The 21181-nt window shown below is 35.8% G+C and overlaps 1 protein-coding gene across 1 annotated transcript in view; it reads left to right on the top strand.

The window, feature by feature from the left end:
* The window catches only part of LOC111866519 (RUN domain-containing protein 1), a 43008-nt gene that overhangs the window by 12994 nt on the left and 8833 nt on the right, over positions 1–21181 (top strand). Inside the window, exons 4-10 of the mRNA XM_023855548.2 lie at positions 1486–1651; positions 4874–4968; positions 11471–11561; positions 15521–15636; positions 16207–16343; positions 18368–18566; positions 20940–21143. Of these exons, the coding sequence (XP_023711316.1) occupies positions 1486–1651; positions 4874–4968; positions 11471–11561; positions 15521–15636; positions 16207–16343; positions 18368–18566; positions 20940–21143 (1008 nt within the window). The remainder of the gene's footprint in view (positions 1–1485; positions 1652–4873; positions 4969–11470; positions 11562–15520; positions 15637–16206; positions 16344–18367; positions 18567–20939; positions 21144–21181) is intronic.

The raw sequence follows: 21181 nt of genomic DNA, 5'->3' as shown, positions 1-21181 counted from the left end.
CATGGGGGTACAATGAGACAGTACATCAGCTATTTGTAGACTTCAAGAAAGCCTATGATTCAAGTAGGAGGGAAGTATTGTACAATATTCTGAATATGTTTTGGATATTCATGAAACTAGTAGTTAAGTTGATTAAAGTGTGTTTAAATGAAGTGTATAGTAAAGTCTGCATAGATAAACATTTATCTGATAAATTTCTTATTCAGAATGGTCTAAAACAAGGAGATGCTTTATCACCACTCCTTTTCAACTTTGCTTTATAATATGCCGTTAGGAAGGTCCAGGAGAACCAGGTGGGACTGACATTAAACAGGACACATCAGCTGTTGCTTTGTGCCGATGATGTGAATCTGCTGGGTGATAATACAGATACCATAAAGAAAAACACACAAACTTTAATTGACGCAAGGAAGGAGGTTGTTCAAGAAGTAAACACAGAAAAAACTAAGTATACGTTGCTGTCTCGTCACCAAAATGCGGGGCAAAATCATGACATAACGATAGAAAACAGATGTTTTGAAAATGTGTCACAGTTCAGATATTTGGTAACAATGATAACAGATTGAAACCTGATTCAGGAGGAAATTAAGAGGAAATTGAACTCGAGTAATGCTTGCTACCATTCAGTCCAGAACCTTTTGTCTTCCTGTCTGCTGTCCAAATACATAAAAATTAGAATATACAGAACTATAATTTGCCTGTGGTTCTGTATGTATGTGAAACTTGGTCTCTGACATCAAGGAAGGAACATAGAGTGAGGGTGTTGAGGAGAATATTTGGACTGAAGAGAGATGAAGTGACAGAAGGTTGGAGAAGACTGCATAATGAGGAACTTCATAACTTTGGAACTTCTTTGATCTTGCGTTCAGTTCTGACCTCTTTTGCCCAACCACTGCACTATCATCCTCCAAACTGTCTCTCCTGTGCACAAAACGTTGGTGCTACTTAAACACAGCCCTGCAGCCCAAAGCTTCTTCGCCGCACACTTGCTTCATCATGTTAAACGTTTTGCTAGGGAATTTGCCTAGTTTTTGGCAGAACTTGTTGTTTGCCTGTTGTTCAAACTGCCACGTTTTCGATTTCTGCCACTCGCATTTAACTGCAGTTTACAATAGAGGCCATAGTTCTGCTTACACTGTTTGCACACAACTACCTCTTGCTATGACCAGAGATGTACTGACAGGGCATCATATTGTGCCTCAACCTATCTACTGTAGTGCACAGCAATGACGCTTTGTGGCCAGTCCACGAACTTATTGACTATGGTAGTATATCTTGCCTTTTGTGCATTCTGGTGTCTGGAGATAGAGGCGAACTCTGCTGTTTGAGTCCAACTGAATAGGCTCTTTACCTGAGGACAGAGGCAGAGTGAAGTCTCCAAAAGATTGTTTTAATTGAAAATAGTAGGATGGACAATGTCCAGAAAGTCAATAATTAAACTGTGTGACTGTTGTTTAATATCATGTAACATTTTGTCATTCTTAGGATGGAGAAGACTTAAAGGAGAAAATGTTAACTCAGAGAGCTAAACAGAAAGAATTAATATCACATCTTAAAAGTCAATTAGAAGATCTTGAGAAATATGCATATGAGACAGGTGAAGCAGGATTGCCTCAAAGTGTTGTAATGGAAAGACAGAGGGTCATAATAGGTGAGTTTAACAAAACTGGTGCTCTGGTGCTATAATTCCTTGCACTGAATTCAGTATTAATTACAAGTTTTGCACAGTACCTTCAGGTTAACTGCTTATGTTTAAATTTATTATCTACCAGGAAAAAACTTCAAATCCTTTATCTTCATTTATTTGTTCAAAGATGGACCTGAAAATAGTTTTCACATAATGCCTCAGACATTTCTGTTACTAAGAATATTATGTTTTTGGACTTTATTGATCATCCTCTTTTTATTTAAAACACAACATTTCAGGGACTGGAGTCTGTCTCCATCCTCAGGCAAAAGCTACTGAGTTAGGCCCAATCAATGGAGCTATTGCAGGTGTCTGGAGATAGGGGCTAGCTCTATCAATTGGGCCCAACTGAGTAGTTTTACTAAAGAGAGACAGTATCCAGTCTCCAAAACGTGTTTTAAATAAAAACAAGATGATGGATAATGTTCAGAAACATGATATTTGTATTAATGTACTGGGTGGGGCACAGAAACTTCCTTTTTGTGAAGGGAGGGGAGGTCGCAGAAAAGTGGGGATAGGCTCGGCGAATGCAGCAGTCGAGGAAGTTTCAGTCTAATACCCCTCAGTAGGAAACATGAGGTGGATGAGTGAGCAGCGTGCATTTGCTGTCGAAGCCTGTTTTTCGAACAACCATTCCTATGCGGCGGTGCAGCATGCGTTCCGTACTCACTTCGGAATTAAGCCCAGAGGTCTGGTTCCCAACCTGAAATTGCTTGTTTTGTGGGTAGAGAACTTTAGGACAACCACGAGTGTGTGAAAAAATTATCAGGACGACAGTGGACCGTTACGACGCCAGAAAGTGTGGAGGCAGCTTGACAGTTGATCTTGAGATCTCCAAGACGCTCCGCTCGCAAACATGCAGTCGCCCTAGACATATCCGATGTTCAGTGCGCCAAATTCTTCACGAACATTTTCATTTCCATCCCTATAAGATGGTTGTTGTGCAAGAATTGTCACCACATGATTTCCAGAACCGAATAATGGCGTGCGAAACGATATTGGACGCTTTACCTCCTGACACACTTGTTTTCTTTAGTGATGAGGCACATTTTCACCTATCTGGATATGTCAACAAGCAGAATATGCGCTATTGGAGTCGTAAGAATCCCAGAGAGCTCCATGAGAGGCCACTTCACAGTGATAAGGTGACAGTATGGTCTGCGTTGTCGAGTGTTGGAGTTATTGGCCCTTATTTTTTTAAGAAGACAATCATGCAGTTACTGTCAATTCACAGCAGTATGTGTACATGATTAAAAACTTTTTTGAACCAGCTCTTGAAGAAATGCATCTAGGAAATGTCTGGTTCCAACAGAATGGTGCCACAACCCACACAGCCTGAGTTTCGATGACAGTTTTGAGGGCAAAGTTCCCGGACGGCTCATCTCGCTTCAAGGTGACATCCTGTGGGCAGCGCACTCACCTGATCTAATGCCCTGTAATTTTTTTTTATGGGGATACCTCAAGGCAGAGGTTTTTAAACATCGCCCCACAAACCTGCGTCACCTGAAGTATGTTATTCGGCAGGAAGTAGCCCAAATACCGGTGCACATGTTGGAACGTGCAAGGGGCAACTTCAGAAAACGGTTGCATCAGTGCATAGAGAACGGTGGCCACCACCTTCAAGATATTTTGTTTAAAACTACATGATTTAAAACTTTAAAGTATGTTCTTTCATTAGCTAAACATAAATTTTGTCTATCAGCAATAGTTTTTCTTTTATTTGCCTTCAAAAAAGGGAAGTTTCTGCGCCCCACCCTGTATTATCGTCAGAAACTTTTAGATCCTATTTCTTTTAGTATTTGCTTTCAGTGATGCCAGTTTTTGTCAGAAACAGATTTTGTGACCTGCTTTCAAACTTGTGTTAGTGTGTTTTTCCCAAACTGTAGTACCAGTAAGGAAACCATGAAATGTAAATTAATTGCTCTGTATTTTAGTATTTCATCTTGAACATTTTGCTAAGTCATTTCATGCCTGTCTAGATAGTAGCACATTAATTAAATATCAAGTAATTTGTTTTTTCTTCATTCATTAATTCATTTATTCAGTCATTCATTCACTCACTCATTCATACATTTATTCATTTATTCAATCGTAGGTTATTTGATGACTCAGTTTGAACTGCAGATGTTATATGATATTGAATGAGGTGGGATATTGATCATGAATGGTGAGTAAGTGAGGACTTCAAAAGAGGGAAGTTGTGGCCTTTTCGAAGATTCTCGGTTCTGAGGAACACAGTTCTATCCTGTCGAGTAACGCATGTTCCAAGCATTAGATAAAGATTACTCTGTAAAAAATAAATCCCTATAATTTAAGTTCCTTATGGTAAGCTGTGAAGAGTAATAACCTGGACTTACCTGGAGAAACTGCAGGAAACCTTATGAACCATCACTCAGTGTAACTTGTGACCTGATGAAAATTAAAGGAGATACTTCCTGAAAACAAGTTTGTAGCATTACTATTGGCTGACCTGCTTAGTAATTCAGAATTCTATTTTAGTATGTTGAGACATTGCTTTCTTTTATAGAATTTTATGCCATTAGGTGCAGTTGAACCATATAGATGTAAACCACAACTCTTCCTCTTGACTCTAACCAGAGTGAATATTCATAATCAACATAAATGGCATCATCGACTCAGTAAGGCTTGTAATCAAATGTATGATATTAAGTAGGCATGTGTGAGTCTTAAATTTTATAGATTGAATCAAGGAAAAAATCCCAATCTCATTTCACATGTGAATTTTTCAGTCTCAAATTTGGGAATTCTCAGATAACTGCATTTTCTTTCCACATTGGCACACAGACTGTCTGACCCACCCAAAACATTATAGTTTGAATGTCAGCACAGATAAATTTCTCAACGATCTGTCCCATTATCCCACTTTCTGCCCATTGTGAAAAAGAATGTTGCACCAAAATTAATAGTAGTCATTTATGGAAATTGAAAATGGATGTAGTATTAGGAGGGATGAGGGGCATGCTTTGATGCACCGTGAATAGGTGGTCATTGTTATAAATTGTGATTAGAATGAAAAAGTTCTCACCCCGTAGAGAAAATTCTTGCCCTTGTCTTCATACTTGAATTTTTTTTTTCAAATCCTCATCCCAGTCTTGTCTCAAACTTGCACATGCCTAATATGAAGCCATAGATAGAAACAGTGTTTGTAAATTTTTCCTCTTCTAGATCAACTGAAAGGGAAAATCAACTTGAATGTAGATGACATGGATAAATTGACAGTGGATGATCTCCGAAGTCAAGTGGATTATGCAATAAGTCAAGTAAGTGTAGAAGAAAAATGCATAAATGAATGATGAAGTTTAGAGCTCCATTAACAATTATCATTTTGTAATATTTGATGTGGAAAGATTTCCTTTGTTTTGTTTAGACTTCATGTAATCAAATTAAAAAAGAAATGTTCTTCATTGTGAACTACAGTTGTGTTAATGACATGTATCAATGACTTTACTTCTGTCGCTGATTGATTGAATATATTAGTATTTCTTTACTGTTCATATGAAGATGAATTCTCCATGCCATATTAATCATACAGTGAGAGAAGTGTTGTGTGGTTATTACTCGTAAGTACTGGATAAGCAATTTTCAGAAGAGATTTTGGGTGAATTTTGTTAAATTGCTCAATCATCTGCTATGAAGTCTCATGCTGGCTAATTGTGTTTAAAATGTGTAGCTTTATATACTTTGCTGTAAAATTCACAGGGATTAGTGCCTGAAGTCTGCACAGTATATATTATGGTACAGAGAATGCAGTTCATCCTTAGACTGGTTATCTATAAATATTTTGTATTTGCCTGTCTACTGTTGTCTGTCAAAGCATTTTTTTAGTCACATGATACTTGCCAACTTATCTCAGTATTTATTCATTCATTTTTATTTGGCATTCATAATTGCTACAAAAGTAACACTTGAACAAGTCACGTCATTAAATACATCATTCATGAAATCATTTTGCCCAAATGACTAAAGGATTAGAATTTGTCAACAATATACAATCACACTTGACATGGTTAACCTATAATTAAAATATAACACACACCATCAAACCAGATAAACACTCAAATTAGATACAATATGTAAATCAGGAGTCCTACATATGACCATATCAGTCGCCGAACACATTAAGATACTGCAAGCAACCATTTGTTATCCATTTCCATTGCTGAATAGAGGTTTTGCTATGCTTACTACTGTCCCTCTAAGAGAAACTCATACAATGTATTGGATGATCTAGCAAAAACACTTGCTGCTTGTTTAGCATTGTTACTTGTCCATGATGTATGTTGTAAATACAGTTATATACAGTCCTGAACAGAACTTATTCTTACAATTATACAGTGTTCTTTATGGAGGAAGTGCCATAGAAAGCTTCATGGGCATTATCCTGACATTACTTTGCCATGTAAAGCAATAGTTCACAATGTTGTAGTAAAATTACATTCTATAGGATCAGTGATAGGCAAAAGAGAATCTCAAAGAAGAAGAAAAACTTCATGACAACGATACTTGGTTAGAAGCAGGTCAAAGCAGATATTACATCTTTGGCTCTTCACTGTGGGATGGTACAAAGTTACCAGAGTTAAGCCATACAAATCTAGTCATACATAGCCCTTGTGTTCAGACTGTGTAGCAAGAATATGATATTGTAGGTGGTTTCAGAAATTAGTATTCACTGGAGTTCTTGGCCCAAAACTTATGTTGTATTCTGGTGATGTGTGGTTAACTTCAAGTGGTTACAGAAACAGCCAGAATAACAGATAGTGGAGAACAGAAAATCCTCGTACTATCATGAAATACCATTGCATGATTTAAAATTTCAGATTTCATGTTGAATTAGTGCTCAGAGGACAATTGATCTTATATTTCTTTCATGAAACATTGAATTCCAAACATTGTGTGCGGTTAATTCTGTCACCCATCAATCAGCTGATCGATGAAGAAAAACCATATGGGCGTATTATGCAAGATAATCCAATTGTGCACATTGAAAACTGCTCTGTGACTGCATTAGAGGAAGTCTTCAGTGAACATGTCATAAGTTAAGGATTGTGGCCTTAATGATCACCCAGTTTTAATCCTTGTGACTTTCATTGTTGGGTCACACTGAAAGAGAAGTGTGTGTGAATAGCCCACACTATTTGGAAGAACTTAAAGCATACATTTGGCATGAAATTTCTACTGTTCTCATACAGCAGCTTCAGCATACTTAGAAGCAGAGGATTGTCACTTCAAGACTTTTGTGTAAAATAAGGTAAGTTAAACCACAGCAGGAAAGTGGACCATGAATTGTCAACCACTGCTGCAGTTTGTATAAGAAAAGTGCTCTGTCAGCAGGGCAGTAATTATGCACTCTATTTTGGTACGGATCTTAGAGAAGTTGGTTGTGAGGCTAGGGGATGGATAGAACTAGGCCATCATCATGCCCAGTGTTCAATGTTCAATCTTTGGGTTCTACTATCAGAGTATCAGTTAATCAAAGTGTGGTCTGATGCTATAAAAATTAAGACATTTGCTTTCAGTCATTTACCCTTAATCATGGAAGTAGCTGGTTTCTCCAGAATACTGGTAAAACATGGTGTCAAATCCAAAAGTGGAAACGTGGCTCAGTAAAGCACTGTACGATGCTGATAGCCTGATTCTGGGATCAGTTACTGTGACATTATATATCATTTCTGTCTGTCTGCCACATAACTGCCATGGTAGGATCTTACTATGGACAACGAAAGCATCATCCATCACTTGAGTCACATCTTTTTAAGTTCTGATTTGACTCTGCATAATCTCAACAGTCAATAACAGCATTGTGTACTATCTAAAGAAATGAACAAGAAGCCTTGTACTTAATTAGATACTGATAAGTCCAGATAACTAATTAAGCCCACTTTTTTGACTCTCAGTTTAGGATTAACCCTTTCAAAATCAGATTCTTGTTACTTACCAGGAACTTCATGTAGCATAATACAAGGAAAATACATCGAGTTTTAGTGCAACATTAACATGTATTTAGCCAAAAATAATTAGATTAATATAAAAATGGCATATTCAGCATTCATACTCTGTATCATTGTACATTGAGCATTCTTTGTACCTGGGTAGAAGGAATGGAGCATAGCACAGTCTTTGAGGCTGCACATTGCTACTTTTTAATCTCAGTTTCAGAGTAGAATTTAAAAATGGTCCTCCAATATGTTTAATCTACCGTTGAAATTCTCTCTGATGTGTGCTTTGGAGACATGTGGTCTTTTGTTTTTAATAGAGGTTTTATAGGCATACACACACACACACACACACACACACATCAGTCCATAAAGATGTGTGGTGTGACCATGAAAGGGTTGTGGCACTTGTGTACAGAACAGTTATTAGAAAATGTTCACTTTAAACAGTAGAATGTGTACAGTTTAATATTGTTGATGGATTAAAATATTTGAGCATATAGTTTTGCATGTTTTTTTTCAAAATGTGCTACATATTCATATTATATAATATTTGACTGTATTACAGTGATGATGAGCTTGAAAATTAGTCACGTATAATCTAGTCTGTATTCTGAATTGGATACTGCATCTCTCCAATACAGTTGTGCTTGCTTTTTACATAACTGAATCATATTACTGTTGTGATTAGAAACATTTTGTATCCTATTTTGAAGGAAACTTGTTTATTGCAAAAAATCAGTACTAGAATTAAATGTGGCAATAATTGTGCCTCGAAAGGGGGTTGCATTACCTAAAAAATGTATACTTCAGGAATATGAAGGTGTTATATATTATATTTGGTCATGCATTAATGATTTAAGTAGGTAATTAGCATTTTATAGAAATGAACATTTATACATACATACATACATATACATTTGCGTTTCAGATTATTCACAAATGTGCACAGGCACAGAATATAAAACATGTCAACAAGCCAACAAGACATTGGAAACTTGTACATTCACAAACAAAATCACTAGCATATATAATCCATACTTGTCAAAAAAACACATAAAATTGTTAAAAGGAAATACAGATTGCAGAAAATACACATACAATAGTTAAAAAGCAATACAAATTGCAACAAGTACACATACAATAGTTAAAAAGCAATACAAATTGCAGCAAGAATATATAAGCACAGCCAAGGACATAGAGTTAAATGAAGTGTACACTGTCAGACACCTCTTGACAGGTCTTGACAGAAAAGCAAGAATTCCTCAACAGTATAAGAAGGGTTTTGAAGCAATACATCCTTTAGTTTCTCAATAAACTGTTTTTTATCATGTACCAACTCAATTAAAAAATCAGGCAAACTATTAAAAACTTTTACACTCATACAATAGACCCCTTTTTGCCTCTTTGTTAGATGCGATTGAGGAACATGAAGGTTTCTAACTTGTCTTGTTGATATACCGTGAATTGTATGATTAAAAGTATAATGCCCCAGATTGTTTACCATTAGTATCATTAAAGATAAAATATATTGAGAAGCCAATGTCAAAATTTTTAATTTTTTAAAAACTGTATATAATAAAGGATACGACTCCAGTTAGGAATGGAACTTGTCCATAAAGGGAAACCAGGATAGATCAGTCAGTATAGCAACAGGCTACAAGCTAGACAGCCAAGGTTTGGTTCCTGATGTGCAAGAGATTTTTTTGTACTCCACAGTGTCCAGACTGGCTCTAAGTCCCACCCAGCCTCCTAAACAATGGGTACCGGGGGGCTCTTTCTCCTTGGATAAAGTGGCTGAGATAGGAAGATGACCACCCACCTGCATCTAAGCCTGAGGTCAAGAATGGTGGAGTTATACCTTCATACTTCCACACATCTTCATGATGTGGTGCTTAATCAATTAAGCACAAGGACAACTTCACCTTTCTTACCTTTTACTTTGTCCATAAATCCAAGGCACCATGTGTTGTAAACTTATGGTGAAAGAGAAGCATTCATTTAATTGCATTCCGCTTAAATAGTAAATGCCCTCGTTATATGCACTTCTCTTGTTATTTCTAAGGTATGAATTTGTGAAAAATAGTATTCACAATACTGTTACACGTCATAATAATGCTCTATAAAAATTAGTATATTTCCTTTTAAAATTTAACCTGTCAGGTGCAATGGGTGATAATACAGATGTGGCTAAATAATTACATTCTCTTGCTACAGAAGTAGTTCCGAAAATATAATTATTTATACTGATTCTTATCACATACAATGGATATCAGATTAAATATATTTAAATTCTTTTTAGATCACATTAGCTTGTATCTGATAACTAAATATAGGAGTGAAGTCCTCCTTCCCCAGTTACTGTGGAACATGAGTTCACACAGGCCTGCTGCTAGACTATATCTTGAGCAACTGAATTGGGTCCACACCACTTCACTGTATTCCATTAAGATCCACTTTATTGCTTTCCTCGTATCTACACTTTGATTTCCCAAGTGGTCTCTTCATTTCAGATCTTATAACTAAATGCTTTATTTCCTCATCACTCCTATGGTTGCTACATGCCTCATGCATCACATCTTCCTCCATATGATGTTAGGTGAATAAATCAAATTACAGGTATATCACTCCTTATTGTGCAGTTTTCCCCTTCTCCCGTTACTTCCTCTATGTTATGTCCAAATATTCTGTTCAGCACCATGTTCTCCAGCATCATCAATCTGTGAGTGAGAGACCAATTTTCAGATACCTACATTACATTACATTCCCTGAATCCAAAGTTAGTCAAAATGGTTGTATGATGTGTAATATGTCATATAAATACAAAAACATACAAGTACAATACAACTGATGTTTTCACACACAAAAAAACCAGAAAACTCAGTGGTTACACACATGAGGTTATTCAAAAATATATCCACATATATACACCAATACTGTCAACTTACACTGTTCACACAACCTTTAGATGGGTGAGTCATTTTTTAGATAATAAGTAGTTATATGATTAATTTCTTTTGTTTTAGTATTTGCATTTTAGATAGAAGACAGGAAAGTACATAATAAGATTTCCCCAGATTTAATCTGCTTTTAATTTATTCACATAATTTTGATAAAAAACTGTAATTCCAAAATATAAGAACTATTCATTTCCCCCTCCTTTTTTTAAAGAATTTATTACTTTCCTTCTTATTATGATTTTGACCTGCATTCTGGCAAGCTGGTGACAGTGTAACTTACTATTTTGTAGCTGAATCTGATAAACAGAATTAACCTTTAGGTTAGTTTTATTAACCCTTTACACTGGGACAGTGTCCTGACTCAGGCATCTAAAAAAAACTGCTTCCTTTCCTCCTATTCCACCAAGCAGCAAAAGACTAAACATGTTATTATGTTTGGTCTAATATTAATCATGAATCCTATTTTAAAGTCCATGTGATATTAATAATTCTTCAGGCTTCTTACACAAGAAATTAGAGCCTACAGAGGAAGATGAAATTTGACTTTATATACTAACTTAAATCATTGTTCTTGCCTTTGGAATTTGATAATAATGTTATGGCTCTCATACTGTTAAGTACAGTTCCTTTTCCTGCTGCTCCATAAGCTTAAGAAAATTATCCCCTGTTTGGGTGATTCTGTAAATGTATTCTGATCAAGGATTCACTATGTCAGAAGGCCTGTTAAGTGAAAATGTCTGTCAAACGCAAGCATGACACTTCAAATAATATCAGTAATATTTAATGCATCTCTACATTTTTCATGGCTTGGTGACTATGCTAGTTGCTCTAATACTACTAATTTTTCAAGTTGTCTTTCTTCTTTGTAGCTGGTTAACCCATTGAAGATGAAAGAGCACTTGGTAATTCAGCTGAAAACTCAGATTTCTGATTTGGAACGATTCATAGAATTTTTGCAAGGTACTAATATTTCGTGTAATACTTTGTCTTTAATCTCATTTACTTATGTTTCATATTACATTTCATGTCATGCTTTTTATATATTACTTTATGCTGGTTTTATTGTGATGTACTATAGATGAATGCTGAAAAGTTGTTTGAATTAGGTAAGTGGTATTTCTGCCAGAGGCCTTCAGTTTTTCCACAGTTTAAACTATTTAAACACTGTCAAGTAGCCACACATTGATAGTATTTTATGAGATTCTTATATTTTTTATTGTATATGCATGAAGGAGGTGTAAAGCTTTAAACATGCAACAAGTCAGTTTGATTTGATGAAAGTGAAACTGTGTAATAAAATTGCTTAGTTATCATTGTAAGAAGGGGGTTGTGCATTTGCTTTTAAATTAGTTGCATGAAAAAGAAATCATGAAACAAGCAAGGTACATGTACTTGGGTCAGTGGTAATTTGAGAATTTTCTTGTCTTATTTGGCAATAAATTTTGCTGTAAACTATGGTAAAGTTACTGCATGTTCATGAACTTCTGCATGAAACTGTTGCGAATGTCTTGGGTGGTGTAACAATTTGATGTGTTTTCTTTTCAACTTAATATAATTTCTGAATGCAGTTTGTAGCCTTCTGTTTGCATTTTGTGCATTTTATAGGAGACTCAAAATATCTGAATCCATTGGTATTGTTCTCTTACAAAAAGACTGCTAAAGGAGAAAAGAAAAATTGGTCATTCTTTTTCTATCCATTTCAGGCTCATACTTAGATCCTTCACATGTACTTATGTCATGTGGCAGTTACTGTAATTAGTAGTTTTGTATGAAATTGTGGAGAAGGGATAACTTACTGTAAACACAGTAATTTATAGCTAAGCAAGAGTGCAGTATGATGTTTATCATCATGTCATGTGAAGTACTTTTTCTGTTCCTTCATAAATAGAACAGAATCAACTCGATTATGTTCAGATATTTTCATTGAAAATACAGTATGCACCAAAATATGCAGTATGGGGCATAGCTCCAGCCGCTCATGTTCCCACTAGTGAAAAGGAAGTTTTGTTGTGCAGTTGTTGGAAATGGATCTCTCGATGGAGGAAAAAGTATTCATAGTTGAGTATTATTTCCGCTCATATGGAAGTGGTCGTGAAGGGGGACCGAATTTGAAAAAGGTGACGGAACAATTCAAAGAGAGATTTAGTTAGACGGCACCTTGGTTTTCAGTGGCCAGATGTTATTGTCCAGAAACCGCTACTTAGTACACTTGTGACGTTATGGTGTGCTGTCTCAGCACACGGTATATTAGGACCCTATTTCATTGAGGATGAGGAAGGCAATGCTCATACCGTCACCCAAGAACACTACAGGGACATGGTGATAGGACCATTTCTTCAAGATTTAAGAAGGTTCTGTCATGCGAGTGGCCTTCACATGAATAGACAGTGGTATCAGCAGGATGGGGCAACCAGCCATACCACTCGAGAATCTCTAGCCATGCGTCAGGAAAACTTTCCAGGACAAATCATTTCACATGGTACTGACTTCACATTCCCCCAATCTTACACCACCTGGTGCCTACTTGTGGGGGGAATGTTAAAGGAGAGTGTGTTCAACTGTGATCCACGAAGAACTGTGCCTGCATTATGTGAGCAAGTCTTCTCCTTTTGCAAGAGTCTGCAGCAACCTTTGTTCCGGGATATGATTAAGAATCTGCATGAACGATATGAACACTGTCTACAGTTAGGCGGTGCACACTTCAAAAACTTACATTACGCATACTGTGGTAAATCTACGCGCTAATAGTGTGTATGTTAGTTTCTTTCAGGAGATATAAACTCACAGTTGACGAGGTAATATTGTTCATCTTTTCATTTCAGTACTGTATACTTTGGCACATACTGTATTTCAGTTAGAAATGTTACCAGGTTTTTTATTTAATTATCATATTATTTAGTTCCTGCTGCAATAACTTAATCCTATTGCACAAAAATCGCTGTAATAATAATGACAGGAAATTGCTACTTAGTGATGCCTTGAAGCAATTAGGTCCAGTTTATTTGCTTTTATTCTTATCGTAAATAGATTTTGATACAGTGTAGCTTGTGGTAAAACATTCTCACCAAGCAATATGTCTCAGGCATTAACACTTCTGACTTACATTTTGTAGGTGCTTTGTTTGATTGGCCAGGACATTGGATATCCTGACTTATGTGTTCAGAGCTTTCCTTAGTTCCTCCAGGAAATATCAGCATAGTACCTTAAATTAATGCCCAGTTGATTCCTTCCACATCCTTTCCAATTATTATCCTCTGTAATGGTTCAGTCATTTGATGAATCATTAAGTAAACTTCTTTAAATAAACTAAAAAATACAAAATCATTTCGAACATATGTTCTCTTTACACAATAAGATGTACAAATGCATTGCATTTTATACCTATTCCAAAAAAAGGAAATTAATTTAACATTAGGATTAACATTTATAATCAAATTTCTATGCATATGTGACCCCAGAACCAGAGTATCAATTTTCATAGAACTGTATGAGAATAATTTATTCAAGGTTCTTCCAACAAAGTAATTTATCAGCATTCCAACACTCATTTGAAGAGGGGCCAGCCAGGCACCAGTCAGCTTCCTTTGCCAGTTTGTGGTGGTGTATGGCTAAAACATTGCCACTCTTTAGAATCATGGGGCTGTGTGCTGTATTTTATTTTATGTTTTGTCATCATAACCCTCATCTATTTGGACATATGAATGTGAACATCCAAATCAGCATTATAAATATGTCATAAGAGTTTGCATGCAATTTTTATTTGTTAAAAGTACAGTCATAGCAAACATGACCACAAGACCCACAAGTTTTCTGATCCAAAAATATAAGCATAAAAAATTTGCATTAGGTCCATCCTGAGTCTGTGCTGCTGTTTTAATTGCAGTTACAAATATCAGTATATCGGGGCCTGCGTTTTTCTATTGAAAATTGATTTTAACACGTGCTTGCATTTGATTTATGAACACTTGAACCAAGTTTTCAAAACTTTATATTTAAGTCATGTTAGAAAATTTGTGAGCTCTTATCAAACTGCTCTTTTTAAGTTAATTTGCAAGAACTTCGCAGATAATGATGGTAATGTGGGATAGATAATATGTGAATCGGGATATGCTCATGTTTGCATGAATGCTTGTGAATATAGCTGTGTGAGAGTGTAATGATAATAGTAGTTACCAGTAATACATAATATCAATTGGGGCATGCAATAGCATGGTTGGTGAGGCATTGTGCTACAAGCCAGAAGGGTGGGGGTTCTATTCCCAATAAGGTCATTGGTTTTTTTCAGTTGACCTAATCCTTCCAGCCGCACTATGGCTCTGGGGTCGACTCAGCCCCTAAGAGAAATTAGTATCAGGAATCTTCCTGGAGGTAAAGGGCAGCCAGTGTGTAAGGCCAACATCCTCACCACCATCTGTGAGCTGACTGTCTAGAAAATGTGGGAGCCTCAGCGCCTCACAACCCTATGGGCCTCCACGGCCTGTTACAGGGATGGCTTTACCTTTTTACCTTTACACAATTTTTATTGTCGGATTGCAGATTTATGTTAATATATGTAGATTCATTCCTTTTAAATAGCTTATGCCAGAATTCCTGTTACGACTTGTTGACTGATGAAAGAAAATGCTTTATGAAGAGCGAATGAACTTTGTATTGAAAGGTAAAGTTGTCCCTGTGCTTAACTACATAAGCAATATGCCACGAAGATGAACGGGGGTGCTAATGTATAGAGCCACGTTTTGTTGACCTTGGAACTGCTTTGAAGTGAGTGGTCAGCTTCACAGCCTGGCCGCTTCACCCCCAGGTAAAAAGCTCCTGGTATCATTCTTAAGCCTTTTTTTAATTTGCAGCATATAGAATATTTTATATTATATTTTCTTCTTAATAAGCTAATAATTTTCCCTCTTATTTTATTTCATTAGGTGAAGGAACATCAGAAAAGAATATTAAAAGTAAGGAATGTACATGTAACTGCCCTGTCCACGGTGAATTATCTTCCTTGTCAAGAAGGAGACTTCGTAACAGAAATGAGGATGAGGTGTGATATTTTTCATTGCATTACATGTATATTATGGGTTACCATGTTTATATACAATTCCTAGCATTTTGTAGATATTGTTAATCAAATTTGTTCTGAAATGAATGGGTGCAGCTACCCAAGTGTATCTGTGAGCATGGTAGTGTGTGTATGTGATTGGTTGAGCTGAGTCATGTGAGGTTCAAAAACATTTATATTCAAAGGTATATCATTTACTGAGACAGACCTTGAACATGAATAGAACAGTCCAAGTGTTTCTTTGAATTTTCCAAAATGGAACATTGTAAAGTGTAAAATTGGATATATTTCCATTGTCACGGTTTGAAAATGTAATAGTAATAAGGATAGAAATGAGGAACTGTAAGATCAGTTGAGGTTTAATGTTGTTCTTATGGACTGATGGCTGGAACCAACAAGAAAGTGCTAAAGTCAGAAAAGACATAAAATCCAGGACTACTGCAGATTCAGGGTTTCGCTCTATATGCACTTACCAGTAATTATAAATTCAGCTTGTTGAAAATTACATATATTGCATGAAAATAAATATGTATTGCCTTATGCCTGTTTCAGATCAGAGCAGAAACAATAAACATGTTGAAGAAAGCAGCTGCCCTGTTGCAGATATTTGATGTTGCACAGTTTGGCTGTGGTAATGAACAGTTCAAAAGGAATGCTTTAAAAAAGACAATGAAAGCAAATCACTGGGGGTAAGAATTATTTATACTAAGTATACACCTGGTTCCAACATAATTGAAGACAGGATTATAAATATGTAGAGTATGTCCATATTATGCAGAATATCCAAGAGAAAATGTCAGCCGCCTTCATTGATTAATATATATGTGTTGATATAAGATATATTTTTTCAAAGTACAGGAACAAATATATCCAAATTTGAGTGTAATTTACTAAAACCCATATGAGGACCATTGACAGCTCTGCAAATGTCAAAGTGATATTCCAATTCAGTCCAGAACCAGGCAGGCAAGCAAGCAACATTTTACCTGTTGCCACTACTTTTTTTTTTGTGGTACTGGACTAATTTAGGCTTATCACATGACTTGGTGTTTTGTAGAAATTGCAGTTTATAAGCACAAAGTTGTCATTCATGCAAAACGTATGTACTGTACTCCATGGAATGCTTAACCTTCTCCTTGCTACAACTGACCTGTTGGATTGATTCACTTCTGTGTACCATAGCACACTGTGTGCCTTCCCATGTGGCAGAGATAGTACCAGTGCTGATTGTTCTCTCATACACTTTCATCAGAAATTATCTTGTGAATGTTTGAAAAACATGAATATATACCAAAGCTTGTATATAACTAGGACTTAATTGTTGCTGTTTAGTAAAAGGAAAATTCTTATGGTAAATATCAGTAAATAAAATTTCAGCACTCTTTGTGGTCACTCTGTATACAGCTATCAAAGTAAAACTCATGTTGTTCTAGCTGTAACATTCTGTTTATTTATATATCGTTTATTCATGATGTATTTTTAATGACATTCTGTAGTCTGCAGTACTGTTCATTTCTTAACTGTACATGATACCCTTAAGAGAAGCAGAAATCCATTGAAGATAAATCAGGATTTCTTGTTTTCACCAGAATCAGCCTTCCCCTTCAATTCAACAATGAGGAAATTGGATATCTTTCTAAAATGTTTCCCATAAAGTGGCATACTACTCTGTTGGAAAATGGAGGTGTTTATTGTGCTGTTTGTGGAACACAGTTCTGAACATGTTCAGGAAGCTCCAGAAGTGTCATGTCTTTGATGAAGAAGCTTCAGCTGATGATGACCTGTCTTGATATCACACCACAGAGTGATTCTGGTGCTGTCTCATACATGCTTATGGCATATGTGTTCTTTCTATCCAAATTATGCATTTCTGATCATTCACAACCAAACTTGTATGAAAGGCAGCCTTATCACAGAAAATAATGTTGCTGAGATGTAATAAGATCTGTTACAACATAAATGTCACAGGCTGTACTAATTTAGGCTTATCACATGGTTGGATGTTGTGTTATTATTGGTGAAAACCTGTCTTCATGTTTGAATGTTGCAGTACTTCAGGTTTGTCAAGAAAATGGAATTTGATTTTTATGTCTCTCTCCTAGATCCACCCACCTGATGGTGGGACTACATATTTTTGACAAAATTTGCAATGTGTTACAAGTTACAAAATTCTGAGAATTGCTGATCTGGATGCTCCTTTCTCTTGTTTCATTTTTTTTTTATTCTCTATATGATATAACTTACTCTTCAGCTACTACATTTGATTACACTCTCCTCATAGTATCTTTATATAAAAGAGCCTATACCAATATTTCTTCTATAATAAAATTAATATGGGCCTTATCATTTTGTTCAGATCTTCCTATGCAATAAGTTAACTGTTGTTCTGTCTGTCTTATATAATATGTGATGTAGTTTTTTCATATGCTAGTGTTTGTTATATGCTCTTTCATTTACCTGAATTGCTTCTTTGGTATCTTTGTTTATAATTTTAGTTTCTGAGGCCTCCTTTGTTCTTGATATCCTGAGCGATATATTTATTCAGTTGTCTTTGATATTTTATATGTGTCTGCATGTCAATGCATAAACAAATGCATGTGGTCCACACATTTGACATTCCAATTTGTAGATAAGAACTGTTATTTTATTGTTACTAATACAGGATTTCACTGTAGGAATTTATGTCTCTTAATTTTTATTAATTAATTTTCAGAGATCTAAGAGCAAATCTGGAACTAGCAGTGGAGCATGTAATAGAATTAGCTTCAAATCCTGAGAATACTTTGGATAATGATTACACGTCAGACTCTGAAGGTGCTCCTGTTGTGCTGTGTAATGTGAAACTCACATCAGCTGTAAGGAAACGGTTGGCTGTCAGTATTCGGGATTTAATGCAGCATGGGTTGATGCCCGTAAGTACTTTTTAAATTTGTCCCCCATTCTCTGGCAATTAGCAGCTTATGCTGTACACATCTGCATCATATGTAATAAATCCATAAGATCTACACTGATTGGTTCATATCAGTTATTTTATAAAATTAATATGAAATTTCTCTCTTTAAGAGTGGTGTGTTAGAAGGACCAGATGAGTTTGGACATCAATAATTCACTTCTAACATTCATTGCAAATGTACATATATTAGGGTCAGGTATTTTAGAAGCCTGACTTCATTAGTATTAACGTTTTTCTTGTGTTTTGTAAGCTATACTGAAATTAAAGTTTATTGTATACCTTGCCAGTAATTGCATGCAGCATTGTTTTCAGATCCTTGTTCCCCCAGTTCCAGCACCAGCTTTACAAACAGCAGTTCTCTTTTGTTTTTGTTCATATAATCTTGATGTCAAATATTCCATAACAGTTTTTATGTCTCATACAATTCCAAGAATTGAATTATTTCATTTACATTCCACCTTGGTGCGCCCATTATAATATCAAAATATAAATACTAACACGATAAGACACACTCAAAAATTATTTTCAAAATATATGCCTAATTATTAAGTCAAAACCCACTATGACACCCTCTCAGCTTGCAAGTTACATCTTGTTACAAGTTAGCATTCAGGCGCAGAAAGCAGTGGAGTCAAGTTGATCATGTGATGGGAAAGTGAGCACAAAAGTTGATGGGTTGGCAACTGAAATTCTGCTTGAATGGAAGGTTACAGCTTCACTGTCTTCATCAATTCAAATTGTGAAAGCAGAAGGAAAGTTGACTTGACTCCTGTAAACTATCCCTGTGTGAATTAGCCCTATAAGGGGTTAATATGGCTAATAATAATGGGTTCTGGATTTGATGATTGGATTTATTGGCACTTCTTTACAATTACAGTTAATTATAACAGCTCAGACATTGAACTCCTTCTGAACGACATCTCTCTGACAAATCTCTATGAAGAATCTTTGACTGAATTGAATGCATGAATGAACTCCCATATATATCTGCAAGAGAACCGAATAGAGATCACTGCGTCCAAGGTTTCCCTTCCTGCTCTTCATGAATTTGTCATCTCAGAAACTGGGTGTTAATTCCAAAGCAACAGTCTCATTTCTAAGTGTTTACAGCTTTCAGTTTTTATATCCATGGAAACTGTGTTCCTTAACCAGTTAATTTCCAAGAATTAATCTTTCTGTGGCGACATATTATTTGCCAATTCATTTCCTAGAAACGTGCCACATGTCACAGTATGCAAAGATCAAAATATGTTGCTACAAAGTGGTAATTTTTTCTGTTGTTCTCAATGCGTGTTAAACTTGGCCTCTCACATTAAGGGAAGATCATACATTGAGGATGCTTGAGAACAGGGTGCTGTTTAAGATTGTTTGAGGTGAAGAGGGAGGATGTGACAGGAGGCTAGAAGAAATTACATAATGAGGAGAATTCAATTATTACTCTTCACCAAGAAATAGGCTAATCAGATGAAGGATAGTGAGGTGTATAAGGCATGTAGCAAAAGTAGCAAGTATTAGGAATGCATACAGAATTGTAGGTAAAAGGCGTGAAGGAATCTGCCTCATCAGATACCTAGATGTAGGTGGGAGAATAATATTAAAATGGATCCTAAAGAAATAGGATGTGAGGTTGTGGATCTGATTCATGTGACTGAGCAGCCAGCTGCTTCTTAAGGAGGACTACTCCATGGATTTAGTGTTCATTCAAAGTTTCCTTACATGCCAGTCCAACTAACATCTGTACTTGAAATAACTAGTGTACTGATATTTAAAACCCTCATTATACTATGTTTTGTTTTACCAAAATCTCATAGTAAATATTTGTAATGATGAATATAATGAATAACCATTATTTGTTGTTACTCTGTTCAGGAGTGTACATTCATATAATCCATCCATTGATCTCGCTTCTTACTTTCAAGTGAAGGATAGATAATCTGTTTGATCTTCAATTTTTTTTTTCAGTGTCACCTAATTAATGTTCATGATGAGCTGGTAATCCTCCATATCTCCACTCAAGGGGCATCCAGAGTTGTTAAATTAATGGCCCTTGCTTATAGATCGATGCAATTCACAGAAACTTCCTTGGTTCTTACATGATAGCTTATTACAGACAGTTTGTTGACAAAGGTGTACATTTGTTAAAAGTTGTTGCACTTACAGTAAATTGAAGTAATTTAAAATGAAAAATTCAAATCCAGGCAAGGAATGGGTATACTCTGTAGCTATATATATAGGCATGATTTAATGGTGATGCTTTTGAACATGTAATTATCTCTTGAAATTATGTTTTATTGTCTTTGTGGCTTAACTTTATTCATTTCTGATCCTGTAGGTTGGTCAGAGTGTTAGTGTTGTCCCATTTATTGGTTGTTTTCCACACATTAATACATCTGGCAAAGGCATGCATGCCTGGGAATTTATTCTGAAGTATTATGAATTGAAGAATGGAGAGCAGTACAATTCAACACCAGCCAGAAAACTATCACAAAGTTTTAATTTGGATATGGTAGGAGGGACAGCTATTTCAAACAAACAGGTGAGGTTTTAGGGTAATTTAAAATAATTTCCCAAATG

The sequence above is a fragment of the Cryptotermes secundus genome, unplaced genomic scaffold, assembly GCF_002891405.2.
Source record: "Cryptotermes secundus unplaced genomic scaffold, Csec_1.0 scaffold401, whole genome shotgun sequence".
Classification (NCBI taxonomy): domain Eukaryota; kingdom Metazoa; phylum Arthropoda; class Insecta; order Blattodea; family Kalotermitidae; genus Cryptotermes; species Cryptotermes secundus.
The sequence above is the reverse complement of the archived record's forward strand: the minus strand, read 5'-3'. Positions and strand labels throughout refer to the sequence as shown.